Raw genomic sequence first — 15,240 nt, 5'->3', positions numbered from 1 at the left:
TTGAAGAAAAACTGCTATTATGGGGGGAATTTCAAAGAACAGGGGGATTTTCTTTCGTAGGGGAATCTTAGCCCATAAACAGCAGTGAATCAAGTCTAGATTGATCCCAGGCTTCAATCAATATTTCTGGTTTTAGTGTCATTCATCAAAAGATTGAATCTTAATTATGGCCATGGTCGTGTAGGACTGTGTCCAAGAACCCTCGTTTGATGATGATAGATGATGACCCTGAATGGACAAACACAGAATAAGCTCAGACAAACACAGGATAAGCTCAGACAAACCCAGAATAAGCTCATCTGACAAACACAGAATAAACTCATCAGACAAACAAAGAATAAACTCAGACAAACACAGTATAAGCTCATCAGACAACCACAGAATAAGCTCATCTGACAAACACAGAATAATCTCAGACAAACACAGGATAAGCTCAGACAAACCCAGAATAAGCTCATCACACAAACACAGAATAAGCTAAGACAAAAACAGAATAAGCTCAGTCAAACACAGAATAAGCTAAGACAAAAACAGAATAAGCTCAGTCAAACACAGAATAAGCTAATCAGACAAACAGAGAATAAGCTCATCACACAAACACAGAATAATCTCAGACAAACACAGGATAAGCTCATCAGACAAACAGAGAATAAGCTCATCAGACAAACACAAAATAAGCTCAGACAACCACAGAATAAGCTCATGAGACAAACACAGAATACGCTCAGACAAACACAGGATAAGCTCAGACAAACACAAAATAAGCTCAGACAAACACTGAATAAGCTCAGACAAATACAGAATAAGCTCAGTCAAACACAGAATAAGCACAGACAAACACGGAATAAGCACAGACAAACACGGAATAAGCTCAGACAAACCCAGAATAAGCTCATCACACAAACACAGAATAAACTCATCAGACAAACACAGAAGAAGCTCATCAGACAACCACAGAATAAGCTCAGTCAAACACAGAATAAGCACAGACAAACACAGAATGGGTTCAGACAAACACAGAATAAGCTAAGACAAAAACAGAATAAGCTCAGGCAAACTCTGACTAAGCTCATCAGACAAACAAAGAATAAGCTCAGAGAACCACAGAATAAGCTCAGTCAAACACAGAATAAGCACATCAGACAAACACAAAATAAGCTCAGACAAACAAAGAATAAACTCAGACAAACACAGGATAAGCTCAGACAAATACAGAATAAGCTCATCACACAAACACAGAATAAGCACAGACAAACACAGAACAAGCTCAGACAAACAAAGAATAAGCTCAGACACAGAATAAGCTCAGTCAAACACAGAATAAGCTAATCAGACAAACAGAGAATAAGCTCATCACACAAACACAGAATAAGCACAGACAAACACGGAATAAGCACAGACAAACACAGAAAAACCGCAGACAAACACAGAATGGGTTCAGACAAACACAGAACAAGCTCAGACAAACACTGAATAAGCTCAGACACAGAATAAGCTCAGACAAACACAGAATATAAATGTAAGAAATTCTGTGATTTTCTAATTACACTCCAGCAAACATCTGTCACTCAACCAAACTTCTAATAAAAACAATTTATCAAACTTATAATTCATTGCAGCAAACACCTAACACAGGACTTCTTAGACATATATCCGTATATATACGTAATCAACATGTGCTACATACCATTACAATCTTTTATTTTTATGACAAAAATAAGTTTTATTTTACAATTGGAACAGGTGGAAAAGCTGGTAATGTTTCCTGAATAAGCTCCTGGTTTTGAGGCATACGTCAAATTATAGTGCTGGAAAATAAAAATAAAACATTTGTTCCGACTTCCAAAATCAAATATATTACAGAAATAAGTCTATTTATAGCTGTCTTGATCTTAACTTGTCACCTAACAACTCCAAAATCAATAAAGATGTTCGTGACAGTGTATTGTTGAAGTGATTCCATCCAGAAATCAACATTTCACAAATGTTCAATCTATTTATAGCTACTGTCATCTTGCATTATTTATCTAACATTTGTTTAGATCTGATGTATTGTTTAAGAGACTGCCAATCTGCAGCAAACCCTACAGTTTGACAAAAAAAAATCTATTTATAGCCACTGTGACCTTGACCTTTGAGCAATAGGCTTCTTGCCCTCTCCTTTAGATACCATTCATCCTAATTTTGTTTATACCTAGGACTAATTGTTCAAAAGTCATCAGGATATTGTTTGTTTTGGACACACTGACAATTCACAAAGCTGATGACTATACATTTTTGTATTAGTTCCGGAAAAAAATATGCAAGGAGTTATATAATTAGAAATGGGGCATAATTGAAAAAAATAACTACCATATGTTCTCAAAGTCTTCCAACAATTGTAATGACCATTTTATTTAAATGGGTTCCCTTATTTTATTTTAATTGATGTACATATTATATGAGAATATTCAAAATTCATATTTACAATAGAAATATTGATGAAAGATGATAATGACCAGTGTATAATATTCAAACTGCAGTCTGTAAAATGACGGATATGAAATTTGGTTTTAAAATGTATACATGTATATAAATAATTTGTATGTTCAAGGCAGATCTACACCACCTAACACAAACCCGGCAATGGTACAGAATGAGTGAGTACCACAATAAAATGCTTAGATATGTATCATTATATTTGTTTTGAGCTGAAAGAAGCAATTACCTAAAAGACCTCCTTACTAGATATTAAATAATTCATCAAAAGTTTGAAGATTTGTTTGAGTGGTTTTATAGTGTAGAATGGTGTAATATAGAGTCCTTTGAAAGTGAGTACCGTTAGGTATCACTTTTCCACAACAAGGCTATTGTTCACACCGAAACTATGCTTATCTCTTCACCATCAGTTTGCTTAGCATGGCAATTTTCCGTGTTTTATTGAATTGTTGTGTTGCAAAAAATTGAGAGAATCCTCAAGGTGTCAGGAGGAAATCATATTTTATTCATACAGAAAACCTAGAAAAGCACATGTATCTATACATTCACACATCAAAATGAATTCAAGACCCATTTCGGTATTCATTTCTGCTCAAGACTCCACAATACTACACCATGGGGATACCTTGTTGTTCTGAAATCACCACACTTCCGTATAAACCAGCAGACAATGCACAGCATCAGAACAAGATAACGAGACTTTACGATATAACTTAGCTGGCACTGGTGTAACGTCTGCGGAGCTCGGCGCTCCTTGTACAAATATGGGGCCGCCATATTAACACAGAACTAACATACAATCAATGTCTGTGTTATCAAACAGAACCATTTAGTGGCAGAATGGTATACATGTAAGTATGTTGGCGGGTTGTAATGGACAAATATTAGCTATTCTTAGCAACAACGGCTAACATATGGCCATCCTCTATTGAATTCCATTCTACCAGAAATGATCACAGAGTCAATCAAATCAATGTTATAGAATCTGCCTATTAAGTGAAACACTGGTCCGAAGTCTGCTGGTAAATAATTAATGATATGAACTGTTGACCTTTAGTCAGAAATTGCAGTTGAAGAAAAGCATGTTATATTTGTCAATGAAAAACATGCTTTATGATATCTTGGTAATGACAGACTGCCACAATATACTAGCAGGAATGAAATCAATGATATTTAGAAGTGTATTAATTACAACATAGATATGATGTGACGGTAATCACAATTACTTGTGTACTTTATGTAGTAGTCACATTCAAAATGAATTACAACACAGATTTGTGGTAGTCACATTAAAAATGAATTACAACACAGATTTGTGGTAGTCACATTCAAAATGAATTACAACACAGATTTGTGGTAGTCACATTCAAAATAAATTACAACACAGATTTGTGGTAGTCACATTCAAAATAAATTACAACACAGATTTGCGGTAGTCACATTCAAAATAAATTACAACACAGATTTGAGGTAGTCACATTCAAAATAAATTACAACACAGATTTGTGGTAGTCACATCCACAATAAATTACAACACAGATTTGAGGTAGTCACATTCAAAACAAATTACAACACAGATTTGTGGTGGTCACATTCAAAATAAATTACACCACAGATTTGTGGTAGTCACATCCACAATAAATTACAACACAGATTTGTGGTGGTCACATTCAAAATAAATTACAACACATCACATTCAAAATAAATTGCAAGACAGATTTGTGGTAGTCACATCAAGGAATGTTTACAACATCTCAGTCTGTTTCAATTATATGCTACCCACAGGACACTAAATGGAGTTCAAAAAGGATTTTATTTTATTGCATTAGTTGAAAATTTTTGAATGTCAACGGCCATTACAAAGTGTAAATGAGTGGCAACAGGATTTAATTACAGTGGTTTCCATGGGAACTCCTTATGACGTTTACAGAACTGTAACATTATAGAAATTATAAAATATTAATTGATTTTTTGTCATCTTTTCTGTAAATTATTTCCAACGAAGGTTTAACTTGATTATATTTCCAGTATTCCCCCCCAACAAATTTTGCCGCTATTTTCAGCATAAAAATAAACTATACATGGAGTATAGTACTACTGGATAATGGTCTGTGCTACACTAAAAAATCATGGATTCAAAACTCTTCTGATAATTAGATTATTGACTTTTTGACCAGAAGAAGAGGGAAAATTTCTTTTTTGGAAAATAACCCTGTTTTGGGTTAAGGATTTTTTTAGATATTTGAGGCCAATATCCAGATGTTTACTGTATTATTACAAATATCCCAGACCAATGTCTTGATGACGAAGAATATTATACAGTACGTATCGTAAAACAGATCCCAGGCCACCAGTTTGTAATCTTGTAAACAATGAAATATTAAACCATGGCCCCTGTGTCACAGAAGGTCCCTGGTTTTAATCCCGGTCTGGCCGTGCATTCTCTTTCCTACTGTTACATTGACGCCTATATATGATCAACCCTTGTTTCAAGTATCGGGTGTACAACCCAAAACCAATGACAAACAATACTGATCAATACTGATCAATACTGATCAGTGACAAACAATACTGATCAATACTGATAAATGCCAAACAATACTGATCAATGACAAACCATACTGATCAATGACAAACAATACTGATCAATACTGATCAATACTGATCAGTGACAAACAATACTGATCAATACTGATAAATGCCAAACAATACTGATCAATGACAAACAATACTGATCATTACTGATAAATGACAAACAATACTGATCATTACTGATAAATGACAAACAATACTGATCATACTGATAAATGACAAACAATACTGATCAATACTGATCAATACTGATCAGTGACAAACAATACTGATCAATACTGATCAATGACAAACCATACTGATCAATGACAAACAATACTGATCATACTGATAAATGACAAACAATACTGATCATTACTGATAAATGACAAACAATACTGATCAATACTGATCAATACTGATCAATACTGATCAATACTGATCAATACTGATCAATACTGATCAGTGACAAACAATACTGATCAATACTGATCAGTGACAAACAATACTGATCAATGATAAACAATACTGATCAATGACAAACAATACTGATCAATGACAAACAATACTGACCAATGTTTATCATTTCTGTTGTTCAGTTATACCGAATGTGTTATCTTAACTAGGTTAATTGCCAATGACATAGGTTTTAGCATCCATCTACAGTTTGAGGTTCTTATCCCCATTTGGCCTTTTGCGTATTTCCAGTCCTTGGATAACTTATACACGGACTAATGGTAACCATGACATCAATACAAACCATGACATTAATACAAACCTTATATGAGCACCAATTGCAATAAACACCAAAACAAACCCTGAGCACTGAAAAACCATGACATCAATACAACGGCCATCAATATTCACCATGACCACCAAAAGATGTTTGTTAGTTATAAGGACAAATGCAGCAGAATTAAGCCAGCTACTTTAATTTGGGTGCAATTACATTTGTTTACAAAAGTTATTTGATTATCGATGTTCTCATCTATAGCCTTCAAATACTCTCTGATCATGGTTATAAATGCCTTTGAACTGTGTGCTTGAGCGAATGCTGGTGAAAATCAATGTCCAGTGACCTTTACTTTCTACAGGAGGTTGTTCTGTGAGAGTTGTAAAAGAAGCATGATGCTGGGAAATTCTTTTTACTTGAACATTAGATATTGTCACTGTGATGAGGATAGCATTGATCAATACCCACCCAATATAGTAAATCTATTAAGTTTGGCGTAGGCTCCCTCCAGATGGCCACGTCTATTAAACGTCCTATATCTGAGGTCTAGTCTTGGTAACTATGCCTGCAGCAGGGAAACAACCAAGATACTGTACTGATCATGACCTTGACATTGAAATAATTCTAGCCTTGACTTTGACAAATATGTCACTGACCTTGAAACTGAAGCAATATTGACCTCCACAATGAAGCAGGCTATCAAGAACCTTATCTGGACATCAAATTGATATTGGAATAGCAATCATGACATTGAGGCAAAATGAAAATATGTCACTGACCTTGAAATTGAAGCAATATTGGCCCCACACTGAAGCATGATTTACCATAAAGAACTGTATTTGGACATCAAAGATGCTGACCTTGATATTAAAAGTATACCAGTCATGACACTAATCAGACCTTGTTAATAATTGAAGCAAAATAAAAATATGATACATTGGCCTTGACATTGAAGCAGAATACAAAAAAATACAAGCTTCGACACCACAGCAGCTGCAATGGCAACATCACATTGACCCTAAGGGAACTATGACCTAGGAACGACCCATTGAATGTGGGGAAGGAGGCACTACCATAAAAGTATCAATATACCTAGCCTGTTTATATGGTACAACGGTGAGGTGAGAAATAGGTTACACAACACAACACCCATGACACGGCATCAATAGTACGGACGTGATTAATTTTTGATGACAGACCATCCTATTGATTCCTGAGCCTTGATTGACTGTGCTACATTACAGTGTTCCTAAAGGGAGGAGGACTAGCGTACAGACCCAGAAGGGATGTGGTGTGGTGTTACAGTACATAATGACCAAGACTATATAAAATATTTACACTCTGTAATAGGCCGACACAGTCATTATAGCTGCCAGGTACAAATCTCTACCTTTATGTTACCTTAATTTACACAAACCCACGGTATAGTCAGATCGCTGTGAAAACCTCACAGAAAGCCTGCGGGTTGTCGAACACAGATCATAAACACAACAAAGTTAATTATGCAATTTTATATCGCTTCTAGTCAAACATCAACTGGTACCTGTATACAAAACTTACCCAGCATTATATCATTTTTCACCACCAAAAGAACCTGAGGGCCATAACACAACGGAAAATATCTAAAATTTGATTACGTTGCTTCCAGCCCGTGCAATTGATTTTCATGATATCGGTTCAGTGTCTATTGAGCTGATACCAAAACATTAATAAAATGCATTTCACAGTCGCAGAGATTGACGGCCGATTGTCGCTGGGTGCTGTGGACAGTGTGGTGCCGGGAACAGAAAATTGCAGTTCTGCTATCTGATGCCTCTGTCTCCCAAGCTTAATTATAAGCCTTGACACTTAAATTAACCCTACACTTTCTTTTTTTTCTTTCAGCTCCATTAATGCCTTGCATTGATTACAGTCAATGCACCAGAGATAGTGTAACTGGAAGGGAATGCTGCTCTTAGCACTGTTTCACACTCAATGATATAGCTGACCTTCGACTCCAACGACTCGTGTAAACGCTGCACTCATTGACCTTCCTGATTGATATTGACCTTGATTAGCATCAAAACTGAACAATTGACACCATGACCTTGACCTTGACTGAAGATAATTGTAGCTTAATGTGACAGCTTAATACAAGTGACTTATTTTGCTTGTTCATTGCTGTGACTTAACACATATTTCGGTTGGAGATTATCTTTATCGGTAACGATTATATTAATGTGATCTGTCTGTGGATACCTTGCAACGTTCCTTCCTGTACCCTAATTATAATGTAACTGAGGCAGCTATGTATCTGTGTTTTACGTTTCGGGCCAGTAAACAGTTTTATGTTGGTGGGCTGGTCTCATGTTTTATTACCTAGCTCTACCAATCAATCAATCAATCTTTCCTAATTGACAGAATGGAACCAACTTTCATCAGAGAATATTTCTAAAAAAAAAATGTTCCGTATAAAATAGTAATAAACCGAACAGTAGTCAACAGCCAATCAGCATGCAGCCATGGTAGGCTAAGCCAATCCCTATGTTTACAAAACTCATCAAATGTTTATATATACATATTTTCTCTGTTTTATGTTGTGATATGTAAATTTTCACGTTCCTGTCTTGATAAAGGGGCCGATCGCCCTGGAAATTTGACAAATTTCTTTATCTACACTGTCGTTATCACTTCTTTGCCCATATATATATACATGTATGTATAACAAATTTTCATTTGAAATTACAGTAGTATGAACTTGTTTTCGAACCCAGTGACAGTGTTTTTTACTGATATTATAATTAATAGCCCTAACACAGTAATTTTAGACCTACAACCCAAGGACTTTAAGTCCTCCGAGGAAGGAACAAATCCTGTTAGCATGATTGTGCTATGATTGATGTTAGATATAATTTCCTGTAAAAACCTAATATGTGCCAAACATGTTCTGATCTCCTTGTCTCGTTGATGACAAATTTGTGTGGAGTAAGCTGATGTATGTTTCAGGAATGACAGCTGACATTAGAAATAATGAGTACCACATTTTTTCACTTTATTAGCGTGCCTAATTAACACTGCCCCTTCCCCCCCCCCCCTCCATGTCATCCTTTCTTACTCTTCCGTTATGCTGTACTTCCACAAAACCGCCAACCTTCCTTGCATACTTGCCAACTCTCCCTATTTAGGAGGGAGACTCCCGATTTCGAACCCTTGAATTTAGTATTTTAAACCAGTAAATTAGCTAAAATATTCCTACATTCTACGATCTATTTATATCATCTAAAAGAACAACTCAAAATATGTCATTTTCAAGGGTTATTTTGTCTCTAGGGGGTAATACACACATTATATTAATGTTTTAACTTTAAACACTCAGAATCTCCGCCATGGAAATTTCATAAAGTTGGCAAGTATATGTCCTTGTCCCCCTCTAATCTCATTCTTACTGCTTTCCTTACCCCCTCCTCTACTTCTGACTTCCTTTCCCCTCCCCTCTCGCTTCTCCTGCCTTCTTCCCCCCACCATCTCACCAACTTCCTTACCCCCCTCCCACCTTCCGGACCCTCAACCTCCCTTTGACATCACTCAGCCCACATCTAGGACACCATGATTACACTGTTGCTGACAGTGACACACTGATGAACCAACACACAAAAAACACCCTCATTAGAACTGTAATTATGCCCTGTCACAATCATTTTAATGTCTGCTCTTTCAAAACTGGTGCAGGGCATATATAGCCATGCTTCCAAGAATTTGTATTCAGCACAAGAAGAAACTTAGTGCTAACATCATGATAGTCTGTCATTGTACCCTGAAATGTGTGCAATATTTCCTTATTGAGTATTGATCATACCGTAAATTTAGCAACTATTTATTATACCAATAAATGAACAAAGTTAATTGATTACTTATTATATCATTATATTTACATTCTGTATGCTTAGACCCATTGACAAAAATTACATTCATAAATGCATAACACAGGTGTTCATAGAATCTCAGCACGTGGAAACTGATAGTAACCTGATCACACTGCGTAGTAATACACTACAAAAACTACTCACTCGGAACGACCGACCTAGATGCTTAATTCTTACATCTTAAAATATTATTGAACTGTGCTTTGTGAAATATCCACGTATTTACGTGTCCTGTGCTACAAATAAACATTGAATATGGAACTACATTTTGTTGTGTTATTGTTGTTGACGGTTGCTAAGATCTCTCACGATAGTGTCACATTTCCCCGCGAAAAAACACTGTTCTCGCCACTGCGTTGCACCCGTGTATAAGCAGGAACAAACCCTGTTTATTTGTTTTATTCGTTGTTATATCGATCCACTGAAAGGATTCGTCAATGTAAATATAAGGAATGATATTTATTTTTTCAACATTTATGAGGTCATAACAACAATGGGTTTTTGGACATATTTTACATGAATCGCTAACGCGATTCATTCAATATGTCCATAAACCCATTGTTGTTATGACCTCATAAATGTTGAAAAAATAAAAATCATTCCTTAAATACAAGGGGAAAATCTATTGATTATAATTCAGGTTTACAGTGAATTTCTCCTGTATGGATCAAGAACTAAGACCAGCAGTTTGAGGTGGCCATGGCCTGACAGACAGATGCAAAGGTCAGGTCAGGTCAGGTCATGGAGAGTAGCTGGTCTTCGCTCTGCAGCAAAGTCTTTGACCCTCAAGACACATGAAACCCATACTACCTTCCATAAGTATATTTAGTTGGCCATCAAATGTTACAGGACTGGAACGGGCAATAGCCAGACTGGGAATCGAACCTGAGACCTCCAAACTGCAGGCACGTACAGTTGATAACTGAACTATCTGGTATCTGACAATCTGGCCCAGATACCAGTTGAACTATACGAATGTGATGTACTTATCCATAAACATGGGACACACTGTGTATTTGTTTTAGGAGAAACATCTCTGCGACAGCCAAAAAAGATATGACAAAAGAGTAAATCTACTGACGGTGCAAACATACTGAATTTTGATACGGGAGCATTATACTTCACTTAGGTTGCCTTATACCTATACAACTGGCATGTAATAATAATGACCATACATGTCTATCATCCCAAGTGTTACAATGGGACAGCATATCCATTGTGGTAATATGTCTGTTTCACCAACATGAGAACACAGAGAACACACCCTAGAAAAACAACCTCCGATTCAGCAGAGGGCCAACTTTATATTTATCATTACCCTTACACAGTCATACAGCAGGCCCTTCTAATTCTGATCTCTACATGAGAACATTTAAATTAAAACTTGTTAATATTTCTTGACTGATAATTTTTTCACTCTAATTTTAACAAACGATATCATTTTTTGTATAATAAGCTGGTAAAAATATTCATACAATGCTGTGTATATATATGTATATATATATATATATGATATATCCATTCCTACAGTATATATATTGACTCTTATAAAATTCATGGTATACCTATAAATCAAAATGCAACATTCATAAATGAGATTCAATATCAAAACTGACACAGCTGGCTTCTACACAAGATATACAGATTGTATGATTGGTACTGCAAATATATGCCACTTGATCATTTAAATATCACACCTTATGTACTGGGTGTTTTATAATAAAATGTACATGTACGTATACATGGACCTAGAACTAAGCAACAGCTTCTGGTCTGTAGACTTTTAATATATAGAAACATAACATCCAGCCTCAATTCAGTCTTGATAATATCCATTCTGTTGTTGGTATATTTTTTTTATAATTTTACTTTCAATCCTGTTTGTTTTGAAGGATTGTGAACTATACGCCAATATTGATATTTTAATTTATCATTAACTCATTCACCCCTAAAGACACATTTGAACTCTTCCAATTCAAAGGTTGGAATAGTTAATTATGAATTTTCAGGGGTGAATGAGTTAACAGAGTATTTGAAATACGACCTTGTTGTGACATATTCATTTTCTGCATTACAACATTGATTCCGCCCTTTTGTTGTTTCCCTTATTACCATGTTGGCTGGCTTTGTGTCCAGTAAATAATGTATGTGTTGACAGCGGTCCACTGGGACTTAATGTGTTTCATTCATATTAAAACTTGAATTTGTTACTTTCCGACTACGGAAGTTCTACTGCGTGCGTGTCGACGCGACTGGCACTTTAACTGTTCTCACTAGTCTACAGCAGCAGAGCTAGAACAATAAGCAGACAGCAGGGGGAAGTCAATTTCAGCAAACACTAAATCCCTGTCCCATTGCACTAGTACATGAGGTTTTTCCTTTCTGCACAGTAACCTCCAGGATCCCCTGAACTTCCATTTGGGTATTACTGAGTAATTATCCATGAAGTAAATGAATATTTGCGAAAGATTTCAAAATTCATAATAAATGAGTCTCTTGACAAAACACAGAAATTGATTTCCTGTGAAACTGAAGTAATTTACAGTATATGGCTAAGATTTCCAAACCTTATCTACTGACTGAAAACGAATTGCTGTGAACTTAATTGCCATTTTATTTTTGTAGTTTTTTGGTGGGTTTTTTTGTAAGGTACCCAACTAGCAACCACCAACTGATGTTTAACAACCATACTTGACATAATTATACAAGTATGATTTAAAAAGATTGTCAAACAATTGGTTTTGACGAAATACAAAATCTATTGTTTGATAAATTTAGTGACCATCGATCGTGTTTGGTAAAGGGCTGCCTGGTGATCATTCGAACTGAATTTTTAGTGAGCAAGTTTAATTTGACAAAATCAATTCCTTAAGTCATCATAAATTCATTGATGTGTCAACTCCAAAACCATTAATATTCATAACTGCTAATATTGATGATTTTCATAGTAAAGGGCATCCATTTCCATTGCGCAAGTGTCCTTGCATCTAGCCTTTAACCAAGAGATTTTCTTCCTTTGGGTGAACTAAAAAATATACATTACTGCAGGTTTTCATTTATTTTAGTTAATGTGTTCAGGAAAACACTCCCTTCTGCGATTATTAATTAAACATCACTAATTAAACAAAGCTATGCACTGAACATAATGTTATTAACTAACCCACAAAATGTTTTGATTCTTATCAATATGAAATGATATTTTTCCTTATTAATTACATACTTGAACTTAATTACTTTACAACGACATATGAACTATACATGGTATGATCTATTGTGTCGATTCTGATGTTTTGTTTACTACATATCATAATTATTCCTAGAATTAAACTGTTCAATCATTCACCCAATCAATTAAACCATATTATTTCAAGCTAGAAATGCATGCATATGTGAAGTGCATTTGGGATGATGGTCGGTCCTCTGAATAAGGGGCAAGTCGCGTGCAATCGGCTGGTAGTTCATGTCGTAACTCAACAAAATGTTATGGTCAAACTTTAATTAAAAGGACACTTTCATTATGCGAGAATGCGATTAGTTTTGCATTTTTCCTGGGTTGGTTGCTTCATACAATGAATTATACAACACATGTGTCAATACAGTTTTTGAGGAACTTAATTGCTGGAGATGCCTTCAATATCAGGCGCTATAACTACTAGCCCTTTGCCACCTGGCTTATGTCTCCATGTCTTTTTATGCATGCGTATATATGCTGGAGAGGTATTTTGTTCTGTTTTGCAGTGGGACCATGCTTCAAACGGCATCTTTTTTCCTGGTGGCACGTGCACTTTACTTGAATGTTAAAGCACGGACGACATACACCTCAGAACATTTATAATCCATCTGGGCATATGGAGCCGTCAGGGGAATTCTTGTACTCTTGAATATTCCAGGCTATCACAACTTTGGGGATAGAACCCCAGCTGTCTGCAACCATGTGGAAGACTAGAGTACAGATCAGTACTAAAGTTCTACTTACTGTTAACGTTGCTGTTTAAGCAGTAGGAGATATATTGAATCACTCTAAACAGGTGTGACATGTGCTGCTAAAAACCTTGTATATATATATTACGTCTATGATTACTACATTACATACACTGTAATCAGAAATTTCAAGAGGCACCTATATCTTTTCATGGTTATAACTGATAGTCTCAGTTTGAAATTCGATTTTACTGGTGTTTCAGTTCCCATTTCTGTAGTAATTGACCTTTAAAAAAAATGTTATGTGGGTTGAATAACAATATAATAAACAATGTGTGTCCATTGTGAGACCTTGATTATAATCAATACACGTGCCATGGAATATTCTCACCCAAACAAGTTGAAATTCCTAGAAATTGACAAATTTACTAAAAATATTCAAATCTTAAATTTCCATACATGTACAAATTTAATTGCTGAGCAGTGGTAAGGTATATAGTGTAAATTTGCAATACAATATGCATTACCAAAACACATTTCGTAATGTAACAAACTATTGTAATACCTCAATCAACCTGTATTCAATCAACTACACTTAGTAAAAGGTGAACTCTTACATTCAATTAACAGTTAATTAATTATTAGGTATTGATAATTTATAAAAAATCAATTCCGTGTTTCAAAACTTTCCAAGAAAATCTGGAAAGACATGCGATATATCACTATATATGTACAAATATGAACAGACAACCTTCCTCGTCCTTCTTTTTAGCTTCTCCCAGACACCGATGACAGATGGTGCCAGCTTCCGATGTCTACTTTCAATTTGTTGATTGACATTTTATAGTAGTACAGTCGCTATCCTGGCTATTTCCGTATAGTGGCGCTTATTAATTATTATAGCACATTGTAAACATAACTAGCAAATGCTAAACGTACCTTGAAAGAAGGCTTGTATATCCTGTGAGATGGCTAAGTCCAGGAGGAGAAATACGAAAATTGTAGAAAAACACAGACGATGAATGTTGGATGGCATGGTTGTCGGCTGATGATGGCAGGTGCCCGATAGCATGTATGTGTGTGCACGTGACGGTAAACGCGTGTACGGACTACTCCATAGTGGAACGATTCGCTTTTATCTATTGGACGTGTGTCATAACGCCCTGGTGCCTTGTCTCTGTCATCACAAACGTGTGGTCACTGTATCCGAGATTCGGCTTCTACCATAACATTGAGGACCAGTCCACCAACCGGGGAAGTCTGTCATTCCGTAATTGATATTTTATGATTTCGACCTTTGAAATGTCAGTGATATTGCTTGATTATATTACAATGATGTTGATTTAATATATTTCAGATTTTAAAAATCGGCTTACGTATAAGACATTGCATATTATTGGAATTTCTGAACTAGATCAGTAACCTTCCCAACCTACGCCTGAAATAAGCTGTCTCTGATAGGGGAGACCACTCTAAGTACAGGAATGTCACAACCACTGCATGATTCATCAGCAGGTGGTTACCAGGAACGCTATATAAGTTGGTGATGTTGGTATAAAACTGTAACTATTTTTTTGAGGGGAACAATGAAATCAGTCAACTAACAAAAAACAATTAGCGCATACAAGAGTATGG

General features: G+C 35.7%; 1 protein-coding gene across 1 annotated transcript in view; it reads right to left on the bottom strand.

The window, feature by feature from the left end:
- The window catches only part of LOC110460454 (pikachurin-like), a 77,405-nt gene extending 62,315 nt beyond the window's left edge, over positions 1-15,090 (bottom strand). The window contains exon 1 of the mRNA XM_021513371.1: positions 14,545-15,090. Coding sequence (XP_021369046.1) covers positions 14,545-14,677 — 133 coding nt within the window. The 5' untranslated portion in view covers positions 14,678-15,090. The remainder of the gene's footprint in view (positions 1-14,544) is intronic.
- Between the last annotated feature and the right edge of the window lie 150 nt (positions 15,091-15,240).

The sequence above is a fragment of the Mizuhopecten yessoensis genome, unplaced genomic scaffold (assembly GCF_002113885.1).
Source record: "Mizuhopecten yessoensis strain PY_sf001 unplaced genomic scaffold, ASM211388v2 scaffold10403, whole genome shotgun sequence".
Lineage (NCBI taxonomy): Eukaryota > Metazoa > Mollusca > Bivalvia > Pectinida > Pectinidae > Mizuhopecten > Mizuhopecten yessoensis.
Note: the sequence above shows the minus strand (reverse complement) of the source record. Positions and strands in the feature narration are given on the sequence as shown.